Here is a 24,922-nt window from a genome sequence, read left to right as displayed (position 1 = left end):
CGACCACGTTTAGCCATACACCCCAAACAGCGTTCAGCATTCCCGGCAGAATTAAGCCCAGAATTGCCCATAACCTGTCCAAATGTGTCCAGGAAGCAGATATTGGACCCGAAAGGCTGGCACCATACTTCTTGCTGCTGGCAGAAGCTCCAGACCTGGGGTCATGGTTTATGCAGGAAGAAATCCAGCACTTCTGTTTAGTCAGCAGCTTTGCTGCGTGATGCGTGCTTCACGCCAAACTGAAGAGAAGCCCTCAACACGCCCTGCATTCCTGTAAAGCTGTGCTCTCCCCATTACACCCAGTCCTTGTCCCGCAATCGCCGCTCCACGCAGACAGCGAATTTCCCGCCTCCCCCGTTGGGCGGTTACCCGTGTTGAAGCAAAGAAATGGTTCTTGAAGAGCAACGGGGAGGGAAGCAGCGTACGGCCTCTCAGCGAAGCTGTGCCTTGACTGATTTATTGCTGTATATCAGGTCACCATCAGACCCCTGCTTTCCCAGAGCTGCTCGTCGTGCGCTCCTTGGCTCTGGCACACCACAGCCGCCTGCTGAAATGCTTCTGCCTGGCTAAATCAGTCACTTTGACATTGGTTGCTTTCAGAAACACACCCAAAGGTACAAGCAGTGTTAATTTTTTCAAAACAGAGAACAAAGAACACAGCTGGACCAAGTTCTAGGGTGTTTCTCTCATGACTGGTTTTAAAGGGTTGATCTTTGGTTCTCCCTGTCCAAGACTTTGAAACAACACAGTCTGAGCTGCTTTGACACGGCTCGGTGCATTCACTGCCATTTTTTCTTTCAGTCACAAGTTCTCAGAATTAGAAAATGAAACCAAGAAACGATCATGTCGTTAGAAGCAGAGACAGAACGTTCTGTTAACTGAACTGATGAGAGACTGGATATGACGCTGTGGACCCTTAACCAAGGGCTACATTATTGCCACTTTACCCAAGCTTATAAGCCCCTGGAGGGTCTCGTCGGTGCATTGCTGGCAGAGAAGTGCCTGAGCAACAAATCTGAAAGATGACAAGAAGCGGAAAACACCAGACACAGGAGACCAGAGGTTTCAGTATGTGGCCAAGATGCCCATTACCGGGAAACTCTCCCGAGCCACAGCACCGTGCTGGTGCTCCCACTGCTTCCAGTCTTCCTCCAGTCAGGACTCCCCCGTTGCCTGCGTGCTCTGGATCCGCCGCTTGTTCTCAGCCAGCAAAACATGCACCTTTCCTGCACAGAGAGACAGCTTTAACCAGGGTATCTATGTGTGAAATAGCAAACCCCGTCCGAGAAGAGGACCGGCAGCTCAAGACTGAACTTTGTTAAAAGGCTGCTTACCTGTCATATGGTTAGAAACTGGTCTTCTGCTCATTTGCTACCTGTACTTCTCTGATTTTGGACAACACACTGCTGATCAAAGTTGCTCTTTTACGCACACGTTCTACATTAGCTTGCTTGTTATGATTGATAATGACTTTGGTCGTACGACTGTGAAGCAAGAGGGAAAATATATCAGCCTGGGGTCATCAAAGTGATGATTAGTTGCCCATCATGGTCCCCCCTTAAAAATTACCTTCTGTTAAGGCCGATGAAGGCAAACGATAAGGCTTGGCTCTCTCTACAGCCAGCTTCCTTTGAACTCTGGGAAGGCTCTTGCCGTACTGGTGTGACAGGGAATGTCTGGCAACTGCTCTCTCTCTCAAGCGAGGATCACGATCATTCTGATGAATGAAAAGCGTAAATCAGAAAGTGAACTAATTCCAAGAAGATTAAGTGGCAAAGTGACAAATTCAGTGACACTGCTGTTTACAAACTTTAAAAAAAAAAAAAAAACTTAAAGCAGGTCGCAGTCTATAGGGCCTTTACATGGATTTTACAAATTCATACAAAAATCACCGACTGCAGCCCAGCTTACCCCAATAGTCCATTTTGCATTCGAGTTCTCTTCCACGAAAGATAGTTTAGGTTCCTTTGCTCGTAGAGGGGGAGTAACTGATTGTCTTGGAGATGCACAGGGACTTGCTGGGCATGCGGTGCGAAGCCTGGATTTCAGAATAGACTTCGGTGTAAAGCCAGGAAAGGCAGAAGCAGACGTGGCCAAAACTTTAGCTCTCTATGAAAAGAAATATGAAAGACGTGTTTGTATAAAATGCGCCCTTTCTCTTTTGGACATCCCATTGACACAAACTCCTAAATACTTACAGAAGTGGAAATCTGAATTGTATATGAGTGTCTCCTCACCCAGAAATATTATACAGCCTCTCCTCCCTGGCTATATAGCAGTGTTGGGAAACATAATTTCAGCAACAATACAGCCATTAGCACTGGATAAATATTTGTCATACAAATAGCTGGTGTAAGAATGACAACTTTTACCTGGGAACCATCTTTGTGTATTAGTGTCTGTAGAGTATCTCAGTGAAACTGTATGTTCAGTGCGGAGCAGCTGTTAAGAAAGCTATGAGGCTGCCGGTGTACATCAAACAGAAGAATAATAGAGACATTAAAACGACCATGTATCATACTGTTTGTGACGTTATTCTTTTTTACGGCATTTGCCATTTGGTAGTTTTGATTGTGGCACCCTGTCGCGTTAAAGGGGGGTAAGGGGAGTCTGAGAAGTGGCAAAAGGAGAGCCCTCCCGTTGAGTCACGAGGTTCAGAGGAGACCCCCTTGCTTTCTAAACTCTCTCTCAGAGGAGAGTCTAGGTGCGGCTGGATCAACTCCTAGTCCCAGACTTGGTCAACGGTTTATGTCTAAATGGTTAAGTGTGCAGCCACTTCTCAGATTCAACTTGCCTGCCAGAGCCCCTCCAAGGACTTTCACTGAAACAGTTTTGCAAAGTTGAAACAATAGGTGATTTATTCAAGCGATAGTTATCACAGATTCAGAACTGCTGTTGATAAATGCACTGTCTACAAAAGTTGAGCTCAAAGTAATAGTTTAGCGTTTTAGTTAACAATGTGTTCCCGGGGCTATGTCTGACAAAGTCAGAGGAGCGACTCTTAGCAAAAAGGCGTCCTTTCTTGGGGGGGGAAGATAGGTTCAGGCCCGTCGACCTGTCCGTCAGGTGAAGTTCTCGCTTGGCTCCTGCTCCCAAAGAGAGTTTTCAAGTGCCAATTTTTATATGTTTGGAAATCTTTTTGCGAGGTGGGACTAAGTCAATTATTGTGTATCGATTGGCTCTTGGCATGGAACGTCGTGTCGTCAGAAGCGGGACTCAGCCGTGTGACACGCCTTCGGAGCGGGCATCTTGGTATGTGCATCCGGGGGCCATAGACTTGTGTGAGTCTAAGTGATGTAGCTAACCATTTCCACTTGGATTACGGGGGCTTCATTCTGCTCCCTGTCTTGCAGCTCAGGGTGCTGGGTACTCCTGAGGCACAGAAGGCATTAAGTACCTCAGCCTTTTCCTCATCCTTTGTCACTATGTTTCTCCCCGCATCCCCTAACGGATCCTCAGCCCTCCTTCTGTTGCTAATGCGTTTATAGAAATATTTTTGATTGTCTTTTACAGCAGTAGCCAGATTAAGTTCTAATCGGGCTTTGGCCCTTTTAATTTGCTCCCTGCATAACCTCATGCCATCCTTGTAGTCCTCCTGAGTGGCCTACCCCTTCTTCCAAAGGTCATAAACTCTCCTTTTTTTTCCTGAGTTCCAGACAAAGCTCGCTGTTCAGCCAGGCCACTGCTTCCCTGCCAGCTCATCTTTCGGCACATGGGGACAGCCTGCTCCTGTGCCTTTCAGACTTTCTTCTTGAAGAATGTCCAGCCTTCCTGGACCCCTTTGCCCTGCAGGACTACCTCCCAAGGGACTCTCTCAACCAGTGTCCTAAACAGGTCAAAGTCCGCCCTCCAGAAGTCCACTGTAGCAGTTCTGCTGACACCCCTCCTAACTTCTCCAAGAATTGAAAACTCCATCATTTCACGATCACTATGCCCAAGACGGCTTCCAACCATCATATCACCCACAAGTCCTTCTCTGCTCACAAACAACAGGTCCATCAGTGCTCCTTCCCTAGCTGTCAGGTTCCACCATTCTGTAGTCTTCAAAGCTGCATCCATACATAAATTAACATACATAAAAATAATCCATAGTCTAAAAGACTGCACATCAGAACAGTACTTCCATGTCCACTGTTAAAAGAATAGTTTTTTTGAATTTATTTTGACAGATTGAAGCTTTATAAGGACATTTACTCCATAACCTCAGATTATTAAAGAAATTATTACTCAAAAATATGGTTTGTAACTAAGATTTCTGTACACTTTTGTACCTTGTTCAGACTACTGCGTGAGCTTTACCATCAGGTTTTCAGTGCTGTGATATGCAGCCTTCCAGTATTGCAGACAAGAACTACTTCAACTAGAGTAGCATTCCTAGTAACCTTATGGCAATCATTTTGGCTCAAATTTCAAAGTATGTGGGTAATATCCCTTTAAATTTGAGATCTTATTCTAAGCATCACACCCTCTCTACGCTTCATTTTTGCTGACAACAAACTGTAAAAAATAGTGAAACGTCTGAGGTGTGATCGAGTTTTATGAACTAAGGAGCAGCTTTCCCAAAGTTTAAGACAAATACAAAGAAATATTGCACAGCCACAAAGACAACTGTTTACAGTCTGACTTCAGCCTAGTACAACTTAACCGTGAATGTGAGGAATGACCAGGTTGTATCATCAGCCCAGTTCTTTGTGCCAGAAGGTCCAACATCATTTATAAAACTGGAAGTAGTTTGTTTTAAATTTTGGCTTGTTATAGAAATTCTACGCAAACTTTTACAAAGCTTCAAAAGCTTTTGGCTTTACTTCTGAGGGTCAGCAACTCTTGTAAACCAACAGCATAATTTCTAAGCAATACAGGCCACTCAACCCACTATTCCCTCAAAAAGCCGTCAGACATTAAGCACACCGTGAATTACACATTTGTATTGAACATTCCTAAAATAAGCTGTATTTACATATTATATAAATGTAAGAACTCTTAATATAAAATAGAGAACTGCAGTGACTAAGGAAATCACACTCCATATGGAGTTACTTATTGAGACCATTTGTTTATGAAATTTTACAATAATTTATATAAATTATCTCTTACAAATTACATTTTTTTTCTTTTTATTAATCCACACAATTTTGATGACTTTACAAACAGTCGTGTACATTATAAAGTTCAGAAACAGATAGAGCATCTTCCGGCGCACAACTGGCTTTGGAAAATTAGACAGTCTTTTTTTGTTCTTCCGTAGAGTCTTCTCTGCCATGTCTGCATCTTCTTTCTGTTTGCTTTTTGTTCCATCCACTGGACTTCCAATTTTAATGGAAGACAAATGTTATTTCCGTTGAGTGGAGGTGACCAAGAACCTTATTTTCTTGTGGTTCTGTAAAGAAAGGGAAGTATCAAACTGATTTTTTAGTACCAACAGTATTTAGTAGAGGAAAAAAAACCCCGTGGAATAACAAAATCACTGCCAAAGAATTATTTATGGGCTTCTTTGTACATATCAAATTGGTTTGTTAGTACCAAGAGTATTTAGTAGAGAACAACAAAACCCCCGTGGAATAACAAAATCAATGCCAAAGAAGTATTTCTGGGCTTCTTTGTACATATGGTCAAGGCAAAAAAGGTACATAAATAAGCTTCCTTTTTCATTCCTTACCAGACTGTCCCAAGCATTCTCAGTCACTATTCCTACGGGCTTTTAGAGCCCCCTCTCCCAGCTTTCAAGAAGCAAACACCCTCAAACAGTGCTCCACAAGGAACCAGAAAACATGTCCGGAAACAAGAAGCTCTCTCTACCCATTCTCTGACCCCCTCCTGCCTTCTATGGGGAACTAAAGACCGTAGGAGCTTGGTTTCATCAGGCGGAATAAGACAATACAAGGGCACGCCATCCTTGGAAAAAGCAGTACCCACTTGCCCTTTTCTGCCCCCTCCCTCTTCTGTTTCCATCAGAAAACTAAACCGTTAAGTGGGGAAACAGGTCTCTATCAGACCAGCAAGCTCGACAGGCTTGTAAAGTCAGAGCAGAACTGCACAGCCAAGTGAGGAAGTTAGGTGGCTAACAGCCAAATCACTACCACAATAAAGGAACGCACAGAAGTGTTCAAAAAGAATTTCGTACTTGCTTGCTTTCTTCTTTTTTGATTTTGCAGTTCTACCTCGCTTCAGTTTTTGCTTTCCCACAGACTCCATAGATTTGGAATCCTCTTCCTCTTTAGTTGGAAGCTCCTATGTTAAGGAAACAGAAACGTCACTCATCCACAAGTTCTGACATTTCTACAAAATACAACGGCACCTTTCTTACATGAAGAAGTCATGCCAAAGTTATTTCCCAAAGCACTACAGTTTCTCTCCACAGAAAACAAACCTTCCATCTCAACTTACTCTACCATCCTAAAAGTTCAAATTCTGAAATGAGCAGAAAACGCATCAAGTAAGTTGAAAGAAAGCCACTGTGTCTTTTGTGAAAGGCAAAGCCGTAGTTCTTAATTCTTGACTAACACAGACACAAAACTTCCTTTTATAGCTAGTTTTCATGAAAGAAAATAAATTCTTTAGCTGATTACTTTAGAGCTCCCTTTTTAGTTATACTTCCAAGGAAAAAGGCAAGGCATTGCAAAGTATGGTTTCCAAAAGCAGTACCGAGCAAAAATCAAGAACATGAGACAACTAGAGCTTTTACTTACCGGTTCCTTCACAATTCGGGAAACGCTAGGTACATTTGTTCTCCTTGACTTCAAAAGACGGGGTGAAAAGACAAACTGAACAGACAAGTCCGGGTCTAAATCCTTAGGCTGCACAGGATGGGCTGCTTTTCCACCTAAAATGACAACGTATTGTTAACATGCACGTGCAATATACACAAAGGACAGCGATGAGAAATGAAAGCTGATCATCAAGAGCACAATAGCTTGCTGAAATAAAAGGTCCAATCATGTTTATAAACGCTTGGTGTGGAGGTATTTCTCCCCCATAACTGCCTCTTGGGATCCATTCTTTTCAAGTAAATTGTGAAACAGAAGTAAGCCACTGGAGTGATTTTTACCTGCACTTACATGATCAAAGCTCTTCTGCTCAAGAGGCAGCAACAGTCCCCACACATCTCAAAAACATTTTTTGATCATGTACTCAAATAAAAAGAATCCTACGAGCAGTAACTTCACCTACAAAGTACATGCCCATGAAAAACAATCACATAATTAAACAGCTCTATAGTTTGTTGTAAGATGCAGCTCATCTTAACTTACAAACCAAGCAGAATTTGGAAGCATGCCTCCTTTATCTCTCTGTTGGGATGGCAATCACATACTAACAGATAACCTCCAGTTTTCAAAACTGACAGAAATCATGGTCATGAAGAAAAACCAGCTCAAAATTCCATTCACTCTACTCAGATGAGACTCATCCTCTGCTTCCGTCGCAGCTAGCCAGCCAGTCACGTAGAGTTAGGGAAAAAGCTGAATTGCCTCTTACAAATTTTTTATGTTGCATGGCTACATTCTTTACAATACTTAAAGCCAACCCCACAGTCTGTTTTCTGTGGCTTACAAAAAAACGCATTGTGCCCCACTTTGCATATAAACATAGTGCCCCTACCTTTACACTTCTTTCTCATCTTTGTCAGAGGAGGAGAGATTTCCACCTTCCCACATGAACGGAAGCCATCCTGAGCAGAGACGGCTTCTGTGTCTGCCGCCAAGAGATTTTGTGCCCTCTTCCTAGCATTTCTTCTAGGAGTGACAGGAAGCGTCACTTCGGGTTGAGGAAGCGCTGATTTAGACAGACGCAGGTCAGCATTTTCTGACACTTCTGATGAACTCGGTGGTCTTCTTCTGCCTCTTTTAGATGGCACAGGTAAAAGGAACTTGTCCCTAGGCTGCATCTCTTCATCCTTGACAGCAGTTTCAGTAAAGTGTGTTAGGTATCTGGAAATATCTTGACACTGAAATTAACTCATAACTGGGAGTTCTGTTTATGTTAATGAGGAACAAACAGTAAAGGACCTAAGCACCTAAATCATTCTGACAATGAGTTTGCTTCCCTCAGCATTTTCTCCTTTGGCAAATGCCACCCAAGTTCGACAAGCTGCACTCCCCAACATAGCTTATTATCTTTAGCGTTAAAACTATTTCTTTTTTAAGTCAAATAAGAAATGTTCAAGTTCTAGTAAACCAAATGAATGCACGGTTATTTTCAAAAATAGTTCAGGCCCTTTTCTTGTACTACTACAGCTCTCAGAGGCCCAGATCTTGGCAGCTTCTACTCTGTGTGATCGAGGTACAGAAAACGCACAGCAGAAAAACATAAAAAAAAAAAAAAAAAAAAAAAATCTGCCCTTACGTAATGAGGTTTGAACTTGTGTTAAGCAGCTAAAAAATCTCAGATGGTTTTGTGTTTTTTTCTAACTATCGGTAAGACAGGACTGTCCTCAATTGGCAAAGTGTTTTCGTTTTTGTAGAAGATGGGAAAATAGTTCACTTACCCTACTTTCCTCTGTTGTAGGAAGATTGTTAGAAGCAGTTGTTTCTTCCTGGGGAAAAGGAACATTTCCTTCAACTTCAGCTGCTCCTCGATTACGTTCTTCAGATGAACGCACACACTTCCCCTTAAGGCCATTTTCTGAAGAGGACATTTTGGACTCCTGGTGGTTTGTTTCACTTCATCAACAGAACGAGAAAAATTCATCATCAAGCTGCACAACAAACCTGGAGGAGCTCTACCGATTACTTGCTCACTGTGAAATCTTCAAGTTTCAAAACAGAAAGAACTAAGAACAATTAGGAAGTCCTTTACCAGCATATCTACCTCCAAGTTGTGGCTCCCATTATGCAATGAATCAAGGGCTTCACATTCTGCCCAGCTATCCAACACTACATAACAACATAACAACAGAGCTCTCTTAAAGAACAATCTGTTATTAGTCTTCTGTAGACAGAGAGCAATTGCTACGTTGGAGGTTGTGAACGAACTCAACAAAAGTCTGTCCCAGTATTTGTTACCACTTGAAATCAATGATGATTTCGTTACGATCCTTCTCTGTCTTTACCACTAAGCAGCTGCAGCTTTTAAAATATCTGGTGAGAAAGCTGCTTCCCTTTCCATAAACAAACAGGTCCTAATTGAGCATGCACAGAAAACAGAATTTAAGGTCGAGTTTCTTTCACCGTACCACCTGTAGGAAAATCATCAGACAACTACGAGGCTCTTTTCCGCTCTTTAAAATTCTGCCTATTTCGAACTGCAAAAGGGCAGAAACGAGGCAGAAACTGGGCAGGAAGTGGTATAAGGTTGCTATTTGATCACACAGTCCAGCCTGTCAAAATTCATACACCAACAGCTGGAGGGTAATCATAGGTTTAGTTGCAGCTAGCTGAAATTCGGTAAACTCAGTCACCACAATGCAAATACATGTATTTGCATCAATTCGGTTATCACAGCAGAAAAAGTCTCTCTCGACACATATTACTTATGACGTCTTGATTCTTAAGTGTCATATATTGTATGTGCAAAAAAAAGCCAAACAAAGCTTTATTCAGGTGCACCTGCCCTCCAAAACACTAACCTAATTCAAATGGATTTTTCTCTCTCTCTCCAAACACGTAGCTCAAGACTGAACTGTGTTAAAAGGCGGCTTACCTATCACAGTGCGAGAACCTGGTTTTCTGCTCATTTCCTACCAGTACTTCTCTGATTTTGGACAGCATGTTCCTGATCAAAGTTACCACTGAATGCGGTTTTCCTCCATTGTCTTGTTTTGTTATGGTTGATAAAGGCTTTGGTCGTACGACTGTAAAGCAAGAGGGAAAATATATCAGCCTGGGGTCATCCAAGTGATGGTTAGTTGCCCATCATGGTCCCCCCTAAAAATTACCTTCTGTTAAGGCCGATGAAGGCAAACGATAAGACTTGGCTCTCTCTACAGCCAGCTTCCTTTGAACTCTGGGAAGGATCTTGCCGTACTGGTCTGACAGGGAATGTCTGGCACCTGCTGTCTCTCTCAAGCAAGGATCACGATCATTCTGGTGAAGCAAAAGCGCAAAGCAAAAAGTTAACTAATTCCAGGAATTTCATTGCACAGAACTAACTGTGCTATTTCTAAGTAGTGAAGAAATGTCCTCAACAGGTATAGTGGAACACGTCCACTGCACAGAACGGCAGCAGGTTCTCTAAGAGGAGCCAATGGGGCCAATGCAGCACAAGGCAAAGGCGACAGAGGTGAAGGCCTGCTTTGAGGGGCTGCAGAAAAGCCTACCGATGAAGGAAACATGAGGGGAAGCGGTGATGAAATTGTCAGGTAGAGCTGACAATAGTTTATCACAGCCCACTTCCTTGGAAGCCAATGATCACGTAAGCTGCAGCAAGCTCCTGTTTGCAATAGCTCGCATCCATCCGAGACACCCACATCGTCAGCTACTGCACTGAACTGAACTCTTTGAGAACCTGACGGGGTGGGAGGTTGTTCTGAGGGAAAGATGCTTTCGATTGCGCATGACCAGCACTGACTGCACGCTTCCTTGTGTGGACCTGTGGCACAGAACTAACAGACGGGTCTCTAAAGACAGCTCTGGCAGGGCTGTTCCCAGTCAAACTCCGTAGTTTGGATCTAAGACTACTACTACTTCTGCTAAGTAAAGTCAACACCTGCATTTCAAAGCAACTGGCAAAGAAGATGAAAATCAGATGACCATGTCTCGTAGCCTCTATGGCCCTCTCAGACTAGACGGATGTAGCTCCCCCTTGACTCCCTGATACGCACTCACCTGACTCAAGCTGGATGGCACGACATCCATCGGTGTTGGAGACAGCAAGCCAGGTACAAGGCACTTATTGTAGCTCCCAAGAATGGCTTTGCTTATTGCAGGACCAGATTTCTTTAAAAACTTCAAGGTCTGAAACATCAGTCAAAATACAGGTTAGGACAACCATTTTATTTAATCATGCAGGTTCTGGAGAACCACTAAGAGAAAGAATGTAAGTGTTCACTCACACTTGTCACACTTGTCAGAAAGTTTGCATCAGTAATACGCTTCAGGTTAGCAATCTGAGTAAGCATTACTGCCTAGAGTCTCACACAGTGCAGGCAGCCAAAGTAACAGCTACAGTTTATCGAAGAAAGTCCCTTAACACCAAACATCAGCCCTTGCAATGCTTTATTAAGTATCTCCTAGCTTCTCTGTCAATACGCAGGCCTTTCTTTTTCCCTCAGCATTGGCATAAACTACACTCTAGAAAAGCTAAAACTAACACACAACTTGAAATCACAATTTAGAAGACCCTTTCCATGCTTGTTTGTGCAGAAGCTGATTTATGCCAGAAATACTGGCATAAAACATTACCATTTGCATCAAACCGGAGGCATATAGCTGCAATTATGCGTGCGTATGGGCAGGACGAGCAGACAATGCTCTCTGGCACTGAAAGGAGTGCAATAGAAAACCCAGAAAAGGCACATCTCTTGACATTCTCCAGAAAGACACAGGAAAAGATCACCTCCTTCTGGAAGACGATGCAAGTCACGTGAACAACTCCGGAGCTCAGCAAGCACATCCCATCTGCAGAAACAATGAACGTTTGACAACCTTCCGTACTCTCACTGTTATGTCATGGCCAGTTTACATGTTTGAAATCGCAGCATCTGGAAAGCTAGAACTGAGCACCCATTTGCTTCATCAGATCACTTCCAAACTTGTCCAAAAAAATCATTACTGCTTGAGGAAATTTCATCTCTAGTTCTGTGGAGGTGCTGCGCTTTGAGCTTCAGTTCAAAGTCATTTCATTTTATCACCATCCCCACTTCACAGGCTACATTACAAAAGCACCAAACGCCAAAACTCAGCAGACTCCCAGACAGGTTTCACAATATTAAATACCTTCTCACTACAACATAATCAGAGTTGGCTTGGGGGAGGGGGGGAGGGTTGCTGGGTTTTGGTTTGCCTTTTGAGTGACAAACAATGAACATGAGAACCACTAAATGGCACCTGACCTCCACTGAAGCTCACCACTATTAAAAGCAGTGAAATACCTACCAAAATTATAGGTGCTTGGACGAAAAAAATGCTCAGGTGGCAGACGAGAAGGTGAAACTCCCCATCTTAGACTCCGCTTGTGTACCAGAACATCCAAAATGAGGTTTGGAGACGTCATGCTTATTACAGGATCCAGTGACCACAGCGCAAAATAGGGGCAGTCATCAAGGAATTCTTCTGGCCTTCAAGAAAGCAGGTGCATAAGCTACACGCCAACTTTCAAACGACTTCTTTGTAGGGGTATGGAAAACAACTCCATAAAAAATCTACCTTAGTGATTCTGGCATTTGAGCACGATACCAGCAATTAATGTCAAACACACACAAATAAGTCGATGGTTTTCCCTGACCAGCCGTATTCACTTGCCAGCTGAAGACTGATACACTGGTTTCAGGAGATATTACTGTAAAAGACAAGACATTGTTTCTTAGAGGTAGAAAATAGGAGATAGCTGATCGTTTTAAAACACCACTTTCTGGCTTGGCTTCGTTCTCTTTTACCACTCGTGAAACACTGCGATTCCTAAGATAAGTTAAATCATGAAATCATTTTGTAATTAAAAAGATTAATGAAAACAAAATTACGGACTAGCAAACATCTCTGTGATAAGTTCCAGTCATACTGCCCCTTTTTCTTGTGCAGACTGCATCGGTTCCAAGCCAAAGCCAACACACAATTATTAGCTGCTGAAGTTTTCCATACATGAAGAGTTGATCAAGAGACCCTTAGCTAGATGACCAGTTTGACAAAACAAAGTATGCTTGGAACACATACATTGCTACTTTTAGAAAGCATACAGATGATTATTGGACACACTTGTATCACTCAGCTGGCATTATGAAGTTCCAGATCTGACTCCATTATGATTTTCAGGATAGCTCCTTGCCAGCATATTCGGAATGAAAGACGACAAGTATCACACAAAAGAAACAGAAAAAACCCAAACTCAACAAACAGGAAATCGGGATCAAGGTTTTCACACAAAACATCCACGATATTGTACTCCTGTTCTCTCGAGAAGCGGAACGGTCTGTCTTCTCTGGGGAGAACGCTTTCTCGAGATGGAAGCACAGCGTGTGGTACATCATTTACCCTAACGGAGTAGGGAAGACGACGACACTTTGCTTGGCAAAACGTTTCTCTGCTCTCTGTTGAATTCATCAGCACCCTTTAGGGATCCTCACCCACTTTCCTGTGTTTCCTTGTGAACTTCTGCACCACTTGCGTTTTCTTAGCCGCTGAAACTGCCTAGCAAGCTATCCATTCTTTTCACCATTCAGAAGACAGCGTCACTGCTAGCCTCAACCCACATCCAACACAAGCTCACGTGTGCCTAGAACTTCACTTCAACAGATTCTGAATAAAAGCTGATTAGAAACCACCAGAAAAGTTGCAGATATTTCTCCACGCCACCTGCTTCATAAAAAGGAGACAGAAAGGGGGTTTTGGTTCTTGTCTTGTTCGGGGCATTTTTGGGGGGTGGCAGAGTGATGGTTGGTTGCTTGGTTGGTTTTAACAAGCCGTTGGAAGGCACTCTCCTCAGAAACATGACACGAGTGGAGAAAATCCAGAGGTGTTTTAATTCGATTTTGACACGCTGTTGATCAAGGATGGCATCACAAAAGAGACGGAAGTTGCCAGTTCAGGACTAAATCAACCCTAATGAACAGAAATAGCCTAGAAACACCATGCAAGTGTCTTCTTTACAACGTCAGGCAGAAGGTAAGGCCAGTAAGGAGAGACAGAAGGTGAAGAATGCAGTCAGAACAAAAGGCTGTGAAAGCCACCACTGCAGCAGGCTCAAAGATATGGTCAGAGCAGAATCAAATTTGTAAACCCAGAGATATGTATTTAATTATTGCAACATAATGAAAGACACCACCAGAGTTTCGACTGTCTATGTGGACAAGGAAATCTATCGCTTTCAAAACTTGCAGGTGTAGGAACCTATTAGATTTAGAGAGGAAAAAATGGACAGGTAGATCATAGAATTATTTAGGCTGGAAAAGACCCTGAAGATCATCGAGCCCTGCCGTAAACCTAACCCTGCCAAGTCCACCACCAGACCACGCCCTTAAGCACCACCTCTACACATCTTTTCAATACCGCCAGGGATGGTGTCTCAACCACTTCCCTGGGCAGCCTGTTCCAATGCTTAAACAGCTTCCTTGCTGCTCTTCTTTGGACACGCTCCAGCAACTCAAGGTCTTTCTTGTAGTGAGGAGCCTAAAGTAAAGCTGTTCTTCAAGGTGAGGCCTCACCGGGGCCCAGTACAGGGGGATGATTCCTACCCTGCTGCTGCTGGCCACACTATTTCTGCTACAAGCAGGGAGGCCGTTGGCCTTCTTGGCCACCTGGGCGCACGGCCAGCTCATACTCACCCGACTCTCAACCAGCACTCCCAGGTCCTTTTCCTCCAGGCAGCTTTCCAGACACTCTGCCCCAAGCCTGAAGCATTACACACGGTTGTTGTGACCTAAGCGCACGACCCGGCACTTGGCTGTGTTGAATCTCATGCAATGGCCTCAGCCTATAGATCCAGCCTGTCCAGACCCCTCTGTAGAGCCTCCCTACCCTCAAGTACATCAACATTCCCACCTACCTTAGTGTCTTCTACAAACTCACTGAGGGTGCACTCGATCCCCTCGTCCAGACAACTGACAGAGATATTAAACAGAACTGGCCCTGATACTGAGCCCTGAGGAACACCACTTGTAACTAGCTGCCCTGTTTGAACAGGGAAAAAAAAATTCAGGTAGCGTTCCTAAGCAAAGGAGGGAGTTCTCTCATGCTTCAAAGATGACAGCTGGAGGAATAAAACGACTGACCAGCATTATACAGATGACCCCACCATACATCGCTATAGCCTGTCAGCCAGCATACAAGAAAACCTATTTTTTTCCTTTAAAGAAGTCACACACAACTTAAGCACCCGATTTTTCTTTTTCAATAACCCAAACAAGCATGTCTCTACTGATATTTAAGACTTTTGGACTCGGGTACAGAACAGCATTCATTGCTTAGATTCCAAAACCATTTCTTTTAGAATAGCCACACATGGACATCACAACACACCTTCATTAACGCTTTCGTCTCCATTAACGTGGTTGCAAAATTTTTCTACAGTCTGACAGCTGAGTAGCTTGATATTGCTGGTCTGCCCTCTCAAGGGAAGGACTCCATCCGCGAGATCTAAACTGTACTTTTCGCCACAGTATTCCAAACCCTGCGGACAAAATAAAAGAAGAGAGGAAAGGGCCAGTTGAGGTACGAACATACAGTATACTGAAATAGCAAAGAATGCATCTATCTAATAGAACATGTTTACTATATTGTATATTCCCCACGAGCTTACTTCTGATGGCAAAGAGAAACTCCATGTCACCACTTCAAGCAGGGCGGCAACAAACTCAGTGGCAGACGCTCTATTAACACCTCACCCTCCCACCAGAGGAAGGGTGAAGGAGGAAAAGGGAGAGAGACTTACAAATTGAATATGAAAAGTTTTATTAATCACACTACTAATACTGATAGTATTAATAATAGGAGAAATAATGCAAAATTTACAAAACCAATCCTGAATTTCCCAGAGCTGGGAGATCTACGCTGCATGTCTTCATTACAGAACTGACCAAATTAGAGAAGTCATGCCATTACTGCACCTAAAGCTCTGTCGAGAGGTATTACCTATAGGCACACTTCTACACTGAAAACGCATCCCTCTCTAGTAGCTATGAGAACTGCTGACTGATTAACCGTCTTCTTTCAAACCATGTAAGCTCTTACCACCTCCTCCTCTAATCTTGTCAGAGACTAACAGGTGAAATATCCCTCAGCTCCTTCACCAAGCACAGCCAACAGCACCAGGGGAAAACAGAGAGGACGTGCGATGCACACAGACTATGACTTTACCATCACATATTATTACAGAGCCAGCCAACTACTTTGAGATGTACACAAACCCTGGCAGGACTGTGTTACGCCTCTGATACCACCATTTTCTAAGTAAGCATTAACTGAAATACTGGCTTTCCAAATACAGGATTCGTTCAAACTGTCTACCATGCAACGCAGGAATGTGTGTATTGTGGACAAATAGCAGCTCGACAATTCAATGCACTACGTTTAGCAACTGCTGAGATGGTACAAAAAAGGTCTTTGAAAGCAGATCATAAATACACTGTTAGGCTAATCACTTGAGCACAGACTTACAACAGCCTTGAAAGCAACAGTTGACGCTCATTTGTGCCATGTGTTCCACAAGTCCTGTTTGTGACTTATTACTGCGATACAAAGTCAAAGATGCCCTGTTTCATAGCCACAAGTCTGATTCCTGGAATGTAAAGCGCTGCTGTAGTATATTTGGAAGGTGGCTGAAGAACCTGTCTTTTCTCCACAGAGGGCCTGGCTGTTCAGTTCTTCCTTGCAACACCTTGTAAGATTGGTTCCTGGTTCCATCTTCCACAACGCTCCTCACAGGGAAGCAGAAACAGCAGGGGAGTAAAAATATCCCAAATGCAGAGACTGGTGCCTCACACCTCCTAGAAGCCTGGCAATGTATTACTGGTTGCGCAGTCTGCAGAGGGTTGAAAGTCTTCCATTAACCACCCCACCGCTGTCGCCGGTTGCAAACACAAGAACCTCATTTAATCACTTTGGGTGCCTTTCTAGAAGAGCGTCAAGTGGAATTTCTAGCAGACCCACATTTAAAAGCTGCTGAAACATTTCAGCCCTCAGAGGTGAAAACTGACACTCGGCACATCTTGTACAGGAAAGGAAGATGACCAAGGCAAAGAACTGCCAAGTAGGAAAAGGTCCCACATTTTAACATGAAAGTGTCAAGACAGAATAAAATAGCCACGAGAGGAATGGCTATAGGCAACTGGGTTTTTCTTGCAAAGCAGCCCACACTACAATGTCTTGTCTTGGCCACTGCGAAGACTGTACTCACAAAGAACTTTTGAAAGAGGATAAACCAAAGCAGAAGTTCAAAAATGAAACTGAAGAAGTATTAAAGGCACTTCCTCCAATCAACCTGCCACAGGGCTTATAGGGCACTACAAGAGATGCAGAAGTGCACTGCAACGAAAGCCCTTTTACAACTAAAAAGCCAGTCAGGCTGCTCCGTGCCTCCAGAGCACTGTATATTTAGGTCAGAAAAAAAATGCCCATAAAGAGATGACATCCATATTTAGAACCTGTGGAATCACTTGAAGATATTTACACCTTGGTGCCCTGAGAGACAATGCCTTTTAAAGAAACACCGCCTTTTCCAAACACCAACCTTTCTCTATTCAAAAGCAACATTTACAAATGAGGAAAGACCTGTCCTATATGCGATGACCAAGGTCAAAACTTCATCTCATCCCAAGAAATAAAACAATGCATAGTCCCTAAAAAAACAGAGGACCATGATACAAGAATCACCCCTATTTCGTTCCGTACCTACTGAAACTATGCAAGAGAAAGTATAAAAACAGGAGGAAAGAATTGCTCTGACTGATTTTGGAAGAGTTTCAAGCATACTACTGAATGGAATCAGATGTTACACAGATGCATCTTCAATCTGTTTGACAGCTGAGATATAATGATACCTCCTCTCTATTTTAAACACAACATTTTTGGAGCCGGTTCCAAAAATTTATGTATCCTCTTTGGACCAAGTCATACCACTGTGTGCTGTCTTGACTTCTCTTGCTGGCTTTAAGAGTAGATGTCGTAGGTAACCCAGCCAAAAAGTAGAACGAGCTATCTTTATAGCAACTAAGTTACAGGATCAACACTGAAGAGACATTGCAGGTACATTTCATCTGAAGTCCAGTTAAGCGAGCGCAAAAGAAAAACAAGAATATAAAACAAAAGATATAGGACCGTATTTTAGGAAAGGACAAAGGCCATGCCCAAGACGACTCAGCCAAAGATTATTTTTTCTTGCTAGGCATCTCTGAATTTTAATGGTAAAGATTTGCCCTGACAAGTTAACTGCTGCTCACTTAGAGAAAATGACTCTTTTCGTCTTTTCACATACATGCACGTCTTACCTCATACATGGCTTGTCCTGATACCAAGCGTTTTCTGTCACCAAATGCTAACTGCAACAGATGCAAGCTCACAGCATCACCTTCACTGAAAAAGGTATAAACGATGACATTTGATTATAAAGCTGCTTTATAGTCCTCGTTTTCATTTCTTCATAGCAGGCTCTTGCTGAAAAGAAAAACACTGCTTCCCACAACCTGGTAATTGGTCACATTTAGCCACTGAAACATGAAGAAGGCAGTGTTGACACTAACAGCTGCAGGGGCAAATGCTAACCATGCAATTTGAAAGCCTTAACCTCTTGCATGAACTCAACATTATTGGAACTTGCTCTTCACGGTGGAGAGTTCTTGATCAAAACTGCTTTAAAGTCAAACTTTAAAAGATTGTCACTCTACGAATGGCTGAGCTGATTCAATAGCTTGCTGATGCTGAAGGAGAGAGAGATCTTTCTCCTCTTCTTCCTTCCCTTCCCAGCAAGTTCCAGTCCCTCTCTTGCATACACTGAGTCCTTCCACACACTGATTCCATTCATTAGCCCAGCAGGAAACCACTGACTCTTCTGCTGAACGGCGATCTAATGCTATTTTAATACCATGGTGCAAATATCAAACAGATCATGAAACAGTCGTCAAGAAACAAAGGAAAGCCATGAAGAAGGCAAGCACAAACTAATACAGCCACTGTTGCTTTGCCTTCTTCCACAAGGCACAAACTATCAGCTCACCCTTCATGTCTGGTCAATCCTGTAAACATTGCATCGTAACACATTACATACCCGAGAGAATCTCCTGCACAACTAAAGAAACAAAACAAACGCACATGTATCATCTGTATGTGAAGAAACATCTAAAAAAAACCACAACAGTGACTCATAGTAAGTTTGTATTCACCTTTCTTGTGTAGACTGAACAGCCCACAAGTAGCAACGATTGCGAGGATCGTTCTCAGGCTCTTGAAACGTGACAGCATAGACAGGAATCCTTCCTCCTTCAAACTGAGAGTGGTGCCTACAGAGTTAAGAAAAAAAAAAGGAGAAAAAATAGAAAAGGTGACCCTACTGTTTGTAGAATTGTCGAAGCATCTCCTGAGAAAACAGCACCTTACATGCGTATCCTCAACGAACAGACAGTCAGACTTCCATCTCAAACAAGTGAGTCAAGGTAGCTACTACATTTTAGGCAACAGTCAAGAGGTGAGGAAATTACTGCCTATCTAACACAATAACCTGGATTTATGTCCTCCTCTGCCTGAGGATATGCAACATAACTGATCCCTTCAGTTGCCAAGCAAAAAGGTTCTTGCTATTCTTGTAGCGTACATAAATATTGAATTTAAAATGCAACATATCTTCCAAACAAATTTACAACAGCTACAAACAGACCTCTGCACCTCCAGGCATGGCCAAGTGTAAAGGCCTACTTACTCCCTCTTCAATGTTTTCATGTTCCATAGGGACAGGTAGCCATCTGAAAAACCCACAACGAGCTGATTGCTTCTGCTGATGTAGTGCAGGGTTGATATTGCTGATCCTGAAGGATTTTGTAGTTGGAAAGAGAGATGTCTCCCTTCTCCGGTCACAGCTGCTCTTCTCTGTGGAACTTCAGCAGGAATTCTAGTGAAAACTTCTAGATCTATGCACACAGAACCACACAACAAAGGAATGTGTTATGCCATTTACATTGCATGCTAAACACTGACATGACAACACGTAGAATCTCATTCTACCATCCCAGGCAAAATACCCACTGATGCAACACTTCTTTGCCACTTCCATTTTGGACCTCTTCAAAGAGCAGAAGAACTCTCCGATCGGACAGGTATTCTCACTCCTATTTCAAAACCAGGTAAAAGTCTAACCTTCATAGCAAATTCTTCTTGGACTCTGTAAATCAGGAGTTTGGGCCTCCTGATGAAGCTATTTGAAGTTATTCGTCCAAAGGCACGATTTTTGAGAAGTCAGATCTATTTTAAAAAACAAGCCTAAAATTTGCCCCAACTCAATTAACAGAAGCAGCAGAACTTTCCTGAGAAATAGGGCACCTCTGACACAACCGCCTATCAGGCAGCTGCACTGACACACACGGTAAAACTTCTACACCTCACTGGCAAGAATCGTCGTGACGGAGGGATCTTGGCAGCAGGGAGGCGCTTACGGCATTAGAAGGAGTGTTCAGCCACTCCCGTTTTCGTCGGTTCAGGACTGCATGATGACAGCCCACCGTCTGTAACGAGTAGTCGCGAATGGCTGCACGCTCCTGCCTTCAAAGTGGGATGCATATTGTTTATTGCAAAGACACACCTTGTCTTACTGTTAAACGCAAGTTTGAAAACTGCAAGCTTACCCAATGCTTCTAGCTCATTCTGTTTGTAATAGAAATCATCCAAACAAAGGTCAACCAGAAGCAGATGACCAACATCTGTAGCCACTGCTGCCACTCCAGAGAGCCATTGCAGGCTCTGGTGAAGGTGCTGAGAGCTCACCCTGGGTCCTCCGTGACTAGTGATGGGTTCTATAGCAGTTACCTACAGGAAAACTACAAGTTAACAGTGAAGCTCTTTGACAAGCTAAATAGAAATCACTCCAAGGTGAAGGCAGAATTAGCACGTCACAAACAAGAAAGTAAACACAGGATCATAAGACTTCAAAAAGAGCATTGTTTCCCAATCACATCAAAAAGAGAGGGACGGGGGGCAGGAGGCCTGTACAAAAATCTGTTGCTGCCTTCCATTTACTAGATTTCCTGTGGTTATTTCACTGAATTAACTTCAATGCTGCATTCTAGTATTACGGCCTACCAACGTCCATCACCTGCTTAGAAATAACAAACTCCAAGAAAACAGAAAAAATTAGTCATATGCAAGAAACTCGATCATGTTGAAGGGACTGAAGGATAAAAGTAAATCGAGTTCTCCCACTGCTCACAGCCCATCAGCTCTGTGGTACCGTCTATGCCTTCTTTGCCAAATAGCTCTTAGGATGAATCGTGGCTGTACGTCAGACGAGGCAGCGGCTGAGTTGCACGGCAGACGCACCACTTCCATGCGAATGAAACACTTCTGGAAAGTGTTGACGGGAGACAGCGGCTTGGTAAACCGTACACTAGTCCTCACTTAGAATGAAAATAACCACCCGATAAAGTAGAAGCAGTTTTAAATGCACACCAGCACGTCTAGGAATGTGAACCAAAATTTAAAAAGCCAGCCTAAAGCAATGGCAAAGAGAACAGCAGCGTGTTAGGGGAAAAGCCAGCTCCAGCTAAGGGAGACGTGCACACCGCTCTTGAACACGCAAAGCGCTCTGCATGCGGCTTTACGACAAAGCAAAGGCAGACCTGCCAGCACCTGCAACACATCCCAGGACAACACTGACTGCTAGAGCAGAGAGACAAGCACCTGAAGACTCCTGCACTAAAGCCATACAACAAAAGAACACGGGCTATCCTTTCGCCTGCTTACAAAATGCAACAAAACAGAAACAGGGAGTTATAACCACCAACAAAGTTGTACATGAAAAGAAAAGAAAGAAGTGAGCATCACAAGGTAGTGCATGGTTTTATATACACTTCTTTTGCCTCCGCAGCTAGGGAAAAATAACCAAAGTCCTCAGCCCCAAAGGTTTCTCCTCTCCCAGATCCAGCACTTGCTATGGCTACACTCCCTGGCAGTCTGCCACACAATTGACCTTTCCTCTTGCTCACAAGCATTCGAATCTTTAGAAAGACCTATGGTAACTCAGACGACTTGTCTTTGTTTCAGATTTCCTAGAAATCCAATTCAATTTCCAATCTTCTGTGCTACTCCAAGGACTTTCAAACACATTTGGACCGAAAGGCAGTCGTACAGTCACTAGAAATACCCTGTATTAATAGACTAATGGCTTGACACCTTGGCCCAGAGGTACTCGAAGTTAGCGTTAACCTGTACCACTTCGTTGTCCACAGAACACACACCCACACGGAAAACAGTCCCTAAATTCAGGTGCTGATTAAAGCCTTTAAAACAGTCATGACAAACAGTGCAGAAAGTGATGTGAAGAACAGATCTGCATTTGACTTGAAAAAACAATCCGTGTGAAAATCAGAGAAACAGTTGGGCAGATTAAAAATATGTATGATGTTCTGTCTACTTTGGAAGTAAGAGTTAGAGGACAAATTCAGATCATATGGACAGTGGCTAAGTGCAAGTTTTGTTGGCTTGGTTTTTCTTGCGCTTACTCCCACTCACAGTTTCGAAGTTAACAGTCCAGCCAGCAATACCTGTGCTCTGTCTCTGCTGATCTAACTTCTCCAGTAGCAAAAAGAAAGCAACAGACCAAATATGCTTGGAATCAGGAGCAGTCAGGGCATAGGAGCAAAAGACCAGACAAGCTTTGGCTTTATTCCAGAATTCATAACCTTCAGCACACAACTACCGAGTTGTCCCACCAAGGCTTCTTCATAGTTTCTCCTGAACCACTTCTCTGTGGTATAGAAAATCTCCCTCATGCAACTGATGAAAAAGTACGTACCTTTCCTGGAAGAACAACTGCTTTAACCACTCGTGATATTCCAAGGTCGTACAGACAGAGAACACTTCCCTCTGCTTCTTCCAGCCCAATCAGCAGTCCAGTTCTCTTCTGCCAGGAAAACTCCTTTACCGCACGAACAGTGGGAGGCTGCTTCTTTGCCCCCCTGAAACGGTATGCAGAGAGCCGCTCTCCTGTCACAGAGTTCACTACCTCAAGATGAGGACCACGTGCCAGCCATGCTAGCCCATTTCTCCCTGTAAGAGAAACGGAAGCTGACTAAAGCACATTTCCAACGGAAGATTGGAAACAACTGAAAAAATCACAGTCACTGCCCCTTTCCTTCAATAAAAGTACCGCCTTACCGAATCCCGGTCAGTTCTTTCAAATCACCCATTGAAATTCTCAAGCCATACATCTTAAAATCAACAACCTTATTATTTTCCACTTGACTGTCTGGGATAAAGATGACAATACATTGATCTAAACTCTTTCTACCATCTGCAGCTTTGTTTTGTTTCTAGTTTTGCTAGAAGTCATCTAGATGCGTATGGGAATACAAGCCTTGCAGTGTACTTCCAGTAGAACAACTCTAAGCCAATCCATTTCTAGTTTATTAATTGTACTTGACGCATGCCTGCTTTGGCAGGGATTTGGGCTTCAGACCTTAGAATGGGCACTGTGTTCGGAAATTTACACTTCTACACGGGATGTTTACACATTCCGTTGTGCTCAACTCCTTCAAGCTCAAAGGAAGTATTAACTCAAGTCCTGCATTTCCAGCCAGGTAGACAGATTCTACCTGGTCTTAAAAGAAGCCAAGACATCCAGACAAGCACCCAGCTCCACTTTCAGATAGCCTAGAAAGGCAACTACCTCATCTGCTTAGCCACTGTCAGCAGCTCGCACTGCGTACTCATCAGCACCCTAGTAAATACTTTGGAAATACGGCTGCAGCGCTCAACAGCCTTGTCCCCTTCCTCCTGTTTCTATTCAGACCAGAAAAGAAAGAGCAAAGGGGTTTGCCTCTGGAACATTACCGTAGAATGATTTCTGCCTGCGATGCTATCATGGTCACAGAGCTTGAGCCGGTGCAAATGAAAACGGCCCCAAACAACACCCGTACTTTTGCGAAAACTGCCTTTTATTTCATCAGAAATTGAGGAGGGCTCACTGACTCTGCGTGTTCACGGAAATTCTTTGAATAGCACAAGACTGGTGCAGGTGCTTGTAATTTCAAAGTTTAACTATACTCAAGTTTTAATATTGGCATTTATAATCGATAAAACACCATTTCTGCTCTCTCTAAACCTCGGGAGTCACCTTAACTGCACCAACCTGACACAGCTGATACTATGACCCGATGCTGCAGGTAACCTCCAGGCAATGACAACTTCATACCAAGACCAAGTTTATGGGAAAACACTCACCTCTAAAAAGCTTCCCACGCAGCACAGAACGTGGGGTGATCTCATCGTCCCCAAGGGCCTGAACAGTCGCCTCTGGAAACTGCAGCAGGCTGCGGGTTACCCGATCTGTTAGGCCTTGCATTCTTCACTGTAAAGAAAGAAAAAAACACAAAAATGGGCTCACAGCAGCCATAAAGGTTTTTGACATTGACAGAAGTTTCATCAGTGTGCAGTCAATGACCTCCTACACAGCTTTTCCTTAAAAGATGGCACTGGGACAGACGCAGGTGCGAAGGGTCTCAGCGCAGCGCACACACGCAGCCTTCCTCGCAGAGGGAGACCGGAGGTAACGAAGCGTTGCCGCGGGACACCAGCCCCACCAATCACACGGCAGAGAGAGCCTTCCAGAACGCTGGAGGTCATCTGGCCCAGCCCCCCTGCTCAAGCAGGGGCACCTAGAGCACGCCTAGACCACGTCCAGGCGGCTTGGGACTGTCTCCTTCCGACACAGACTTTTACAAACAGCAAGCTGACAAGTGGAACTGCAAAAACATTTGCAGCGCGGGCAACACGCCCAGGTGTTTGGTGACTCTCTCCGACCCACTGAAGTATTCTCTCCACCACACAAGCAAAACAATGCCACAGCAGCAAAGCCTTGTCACCATTAGTTCTCTAAAACTGTATCCAACAGCTCTCGAGGTGGAAGACATGGAACTAACAGAAGTCTGGCTCAGTTCGTTTCACTGTCTCAGAAAAGCAGGCCCCAGGCAAACCAATGCAGGAGAAGCAGTTGACGCAGCAAGTGAATGAGGAGCACAACAGGACACCGTGTTGTGTGCCCGAACGCGTGTGCCAGCTGCCAGCCGAGACCGATAGGATCACCCACGCTGACAGGCCGAAGAAGGCACCTGAACGACCACGTTTAGCCATACACCCCA

At 43.8% G+C, this 24,922-nt stretch overlaps 1 protein-coding gene across 1 annotated transcript; it reads right to left on the bottom strand.

Annotated features, from left to right (window-relative positions):
• Window positions 1-1,155: 1,155 nt before the first annotated feature.
• On the bottom strand, window positions 1,156-24,126 carry LOC142364521 (uncharacterized). Its single transcript, XM_075444143.1, has 21 exons — window positions 24,006-24,126; window positions 22,579-22,832; window positions 20,414-20,594; window positions 19,495-19,702; window positions 18,962-19,078; window positions 18,071-18,155; window positions 15,105-15,255; window positions 12,300-12,432; window positions 12,030-12,211; window positions 11,491-11,552; window positions 10,761-10,889; window positions 9,872-10,019; window positions 9,637-9,787; window positions 8,483-8,657; window positions 7,597-7,891; window positions 6,687-6,820; window positions 6,078-6,228; window positions 3,799-4,049; window positions 1,912-2,109; window positions 1,570-1,717; window positions 1,156-1,226 (listed from the first exon to the last, which is right to left on the bottom strand). Exons 1-21 carry the CDS (start codon window positions 24,124-24,126, stop codon window positions 1,156-1,158), a joined length of 3,345 nt encoding a protein of 1,114 aa, XP_075300258.1.
• Between the last annotated feature and the right edge of the window lie 796 nt (window positions 24,127-24,922).

The sequence above is a fragment of the Opisthocomus hoazin genome, chromosome 2, assembly GCF_030867145.1.
Source record: "Opisthocomus hoazin isolate bOpiHoa1 chromosome 2, bOpiHoa1.hap1, whole genome shotgun sequence".
Lineage (NCBI taxonomy): Eukaryota > Metazoa > Chordata > Aves > Opisthocomiformes > Opisthocomidae > Opisthocomus > Opisthocomus hoazin.
This window is presented reverse-complemented; position numbering and strand designations above follow the sequence as displayed.

What these genes read in the sequence shown, in the direction of transcription:
- LOC142364521 (XM_075444143.1), bottom strand. Translation starts at nt 24,126, where the DNA reads ATGCAAGGCCTAACAGATCGGGTAACCCGCAGCCTGCTGCAGTTTCCA. An exon ending in GAATGAGCTAGAAGCATTGG is followed by an intron (nt 19,703 to 20,413) that starts GTAAGCTTGCAG and finishes CTGTGTGCATAG; the next exon opens with ATCTAGAAGTTTTCACTAGA. An exon ending in TTGAGAGAGTCCCTTGGGAG is followed by an intron (nt 2,110 to 3,798) that starts GTAGTCCTGCAG and finishes TTCTTTTCATAG; the next exon opens with AGAGCTAAAGTTTTGGCCAC.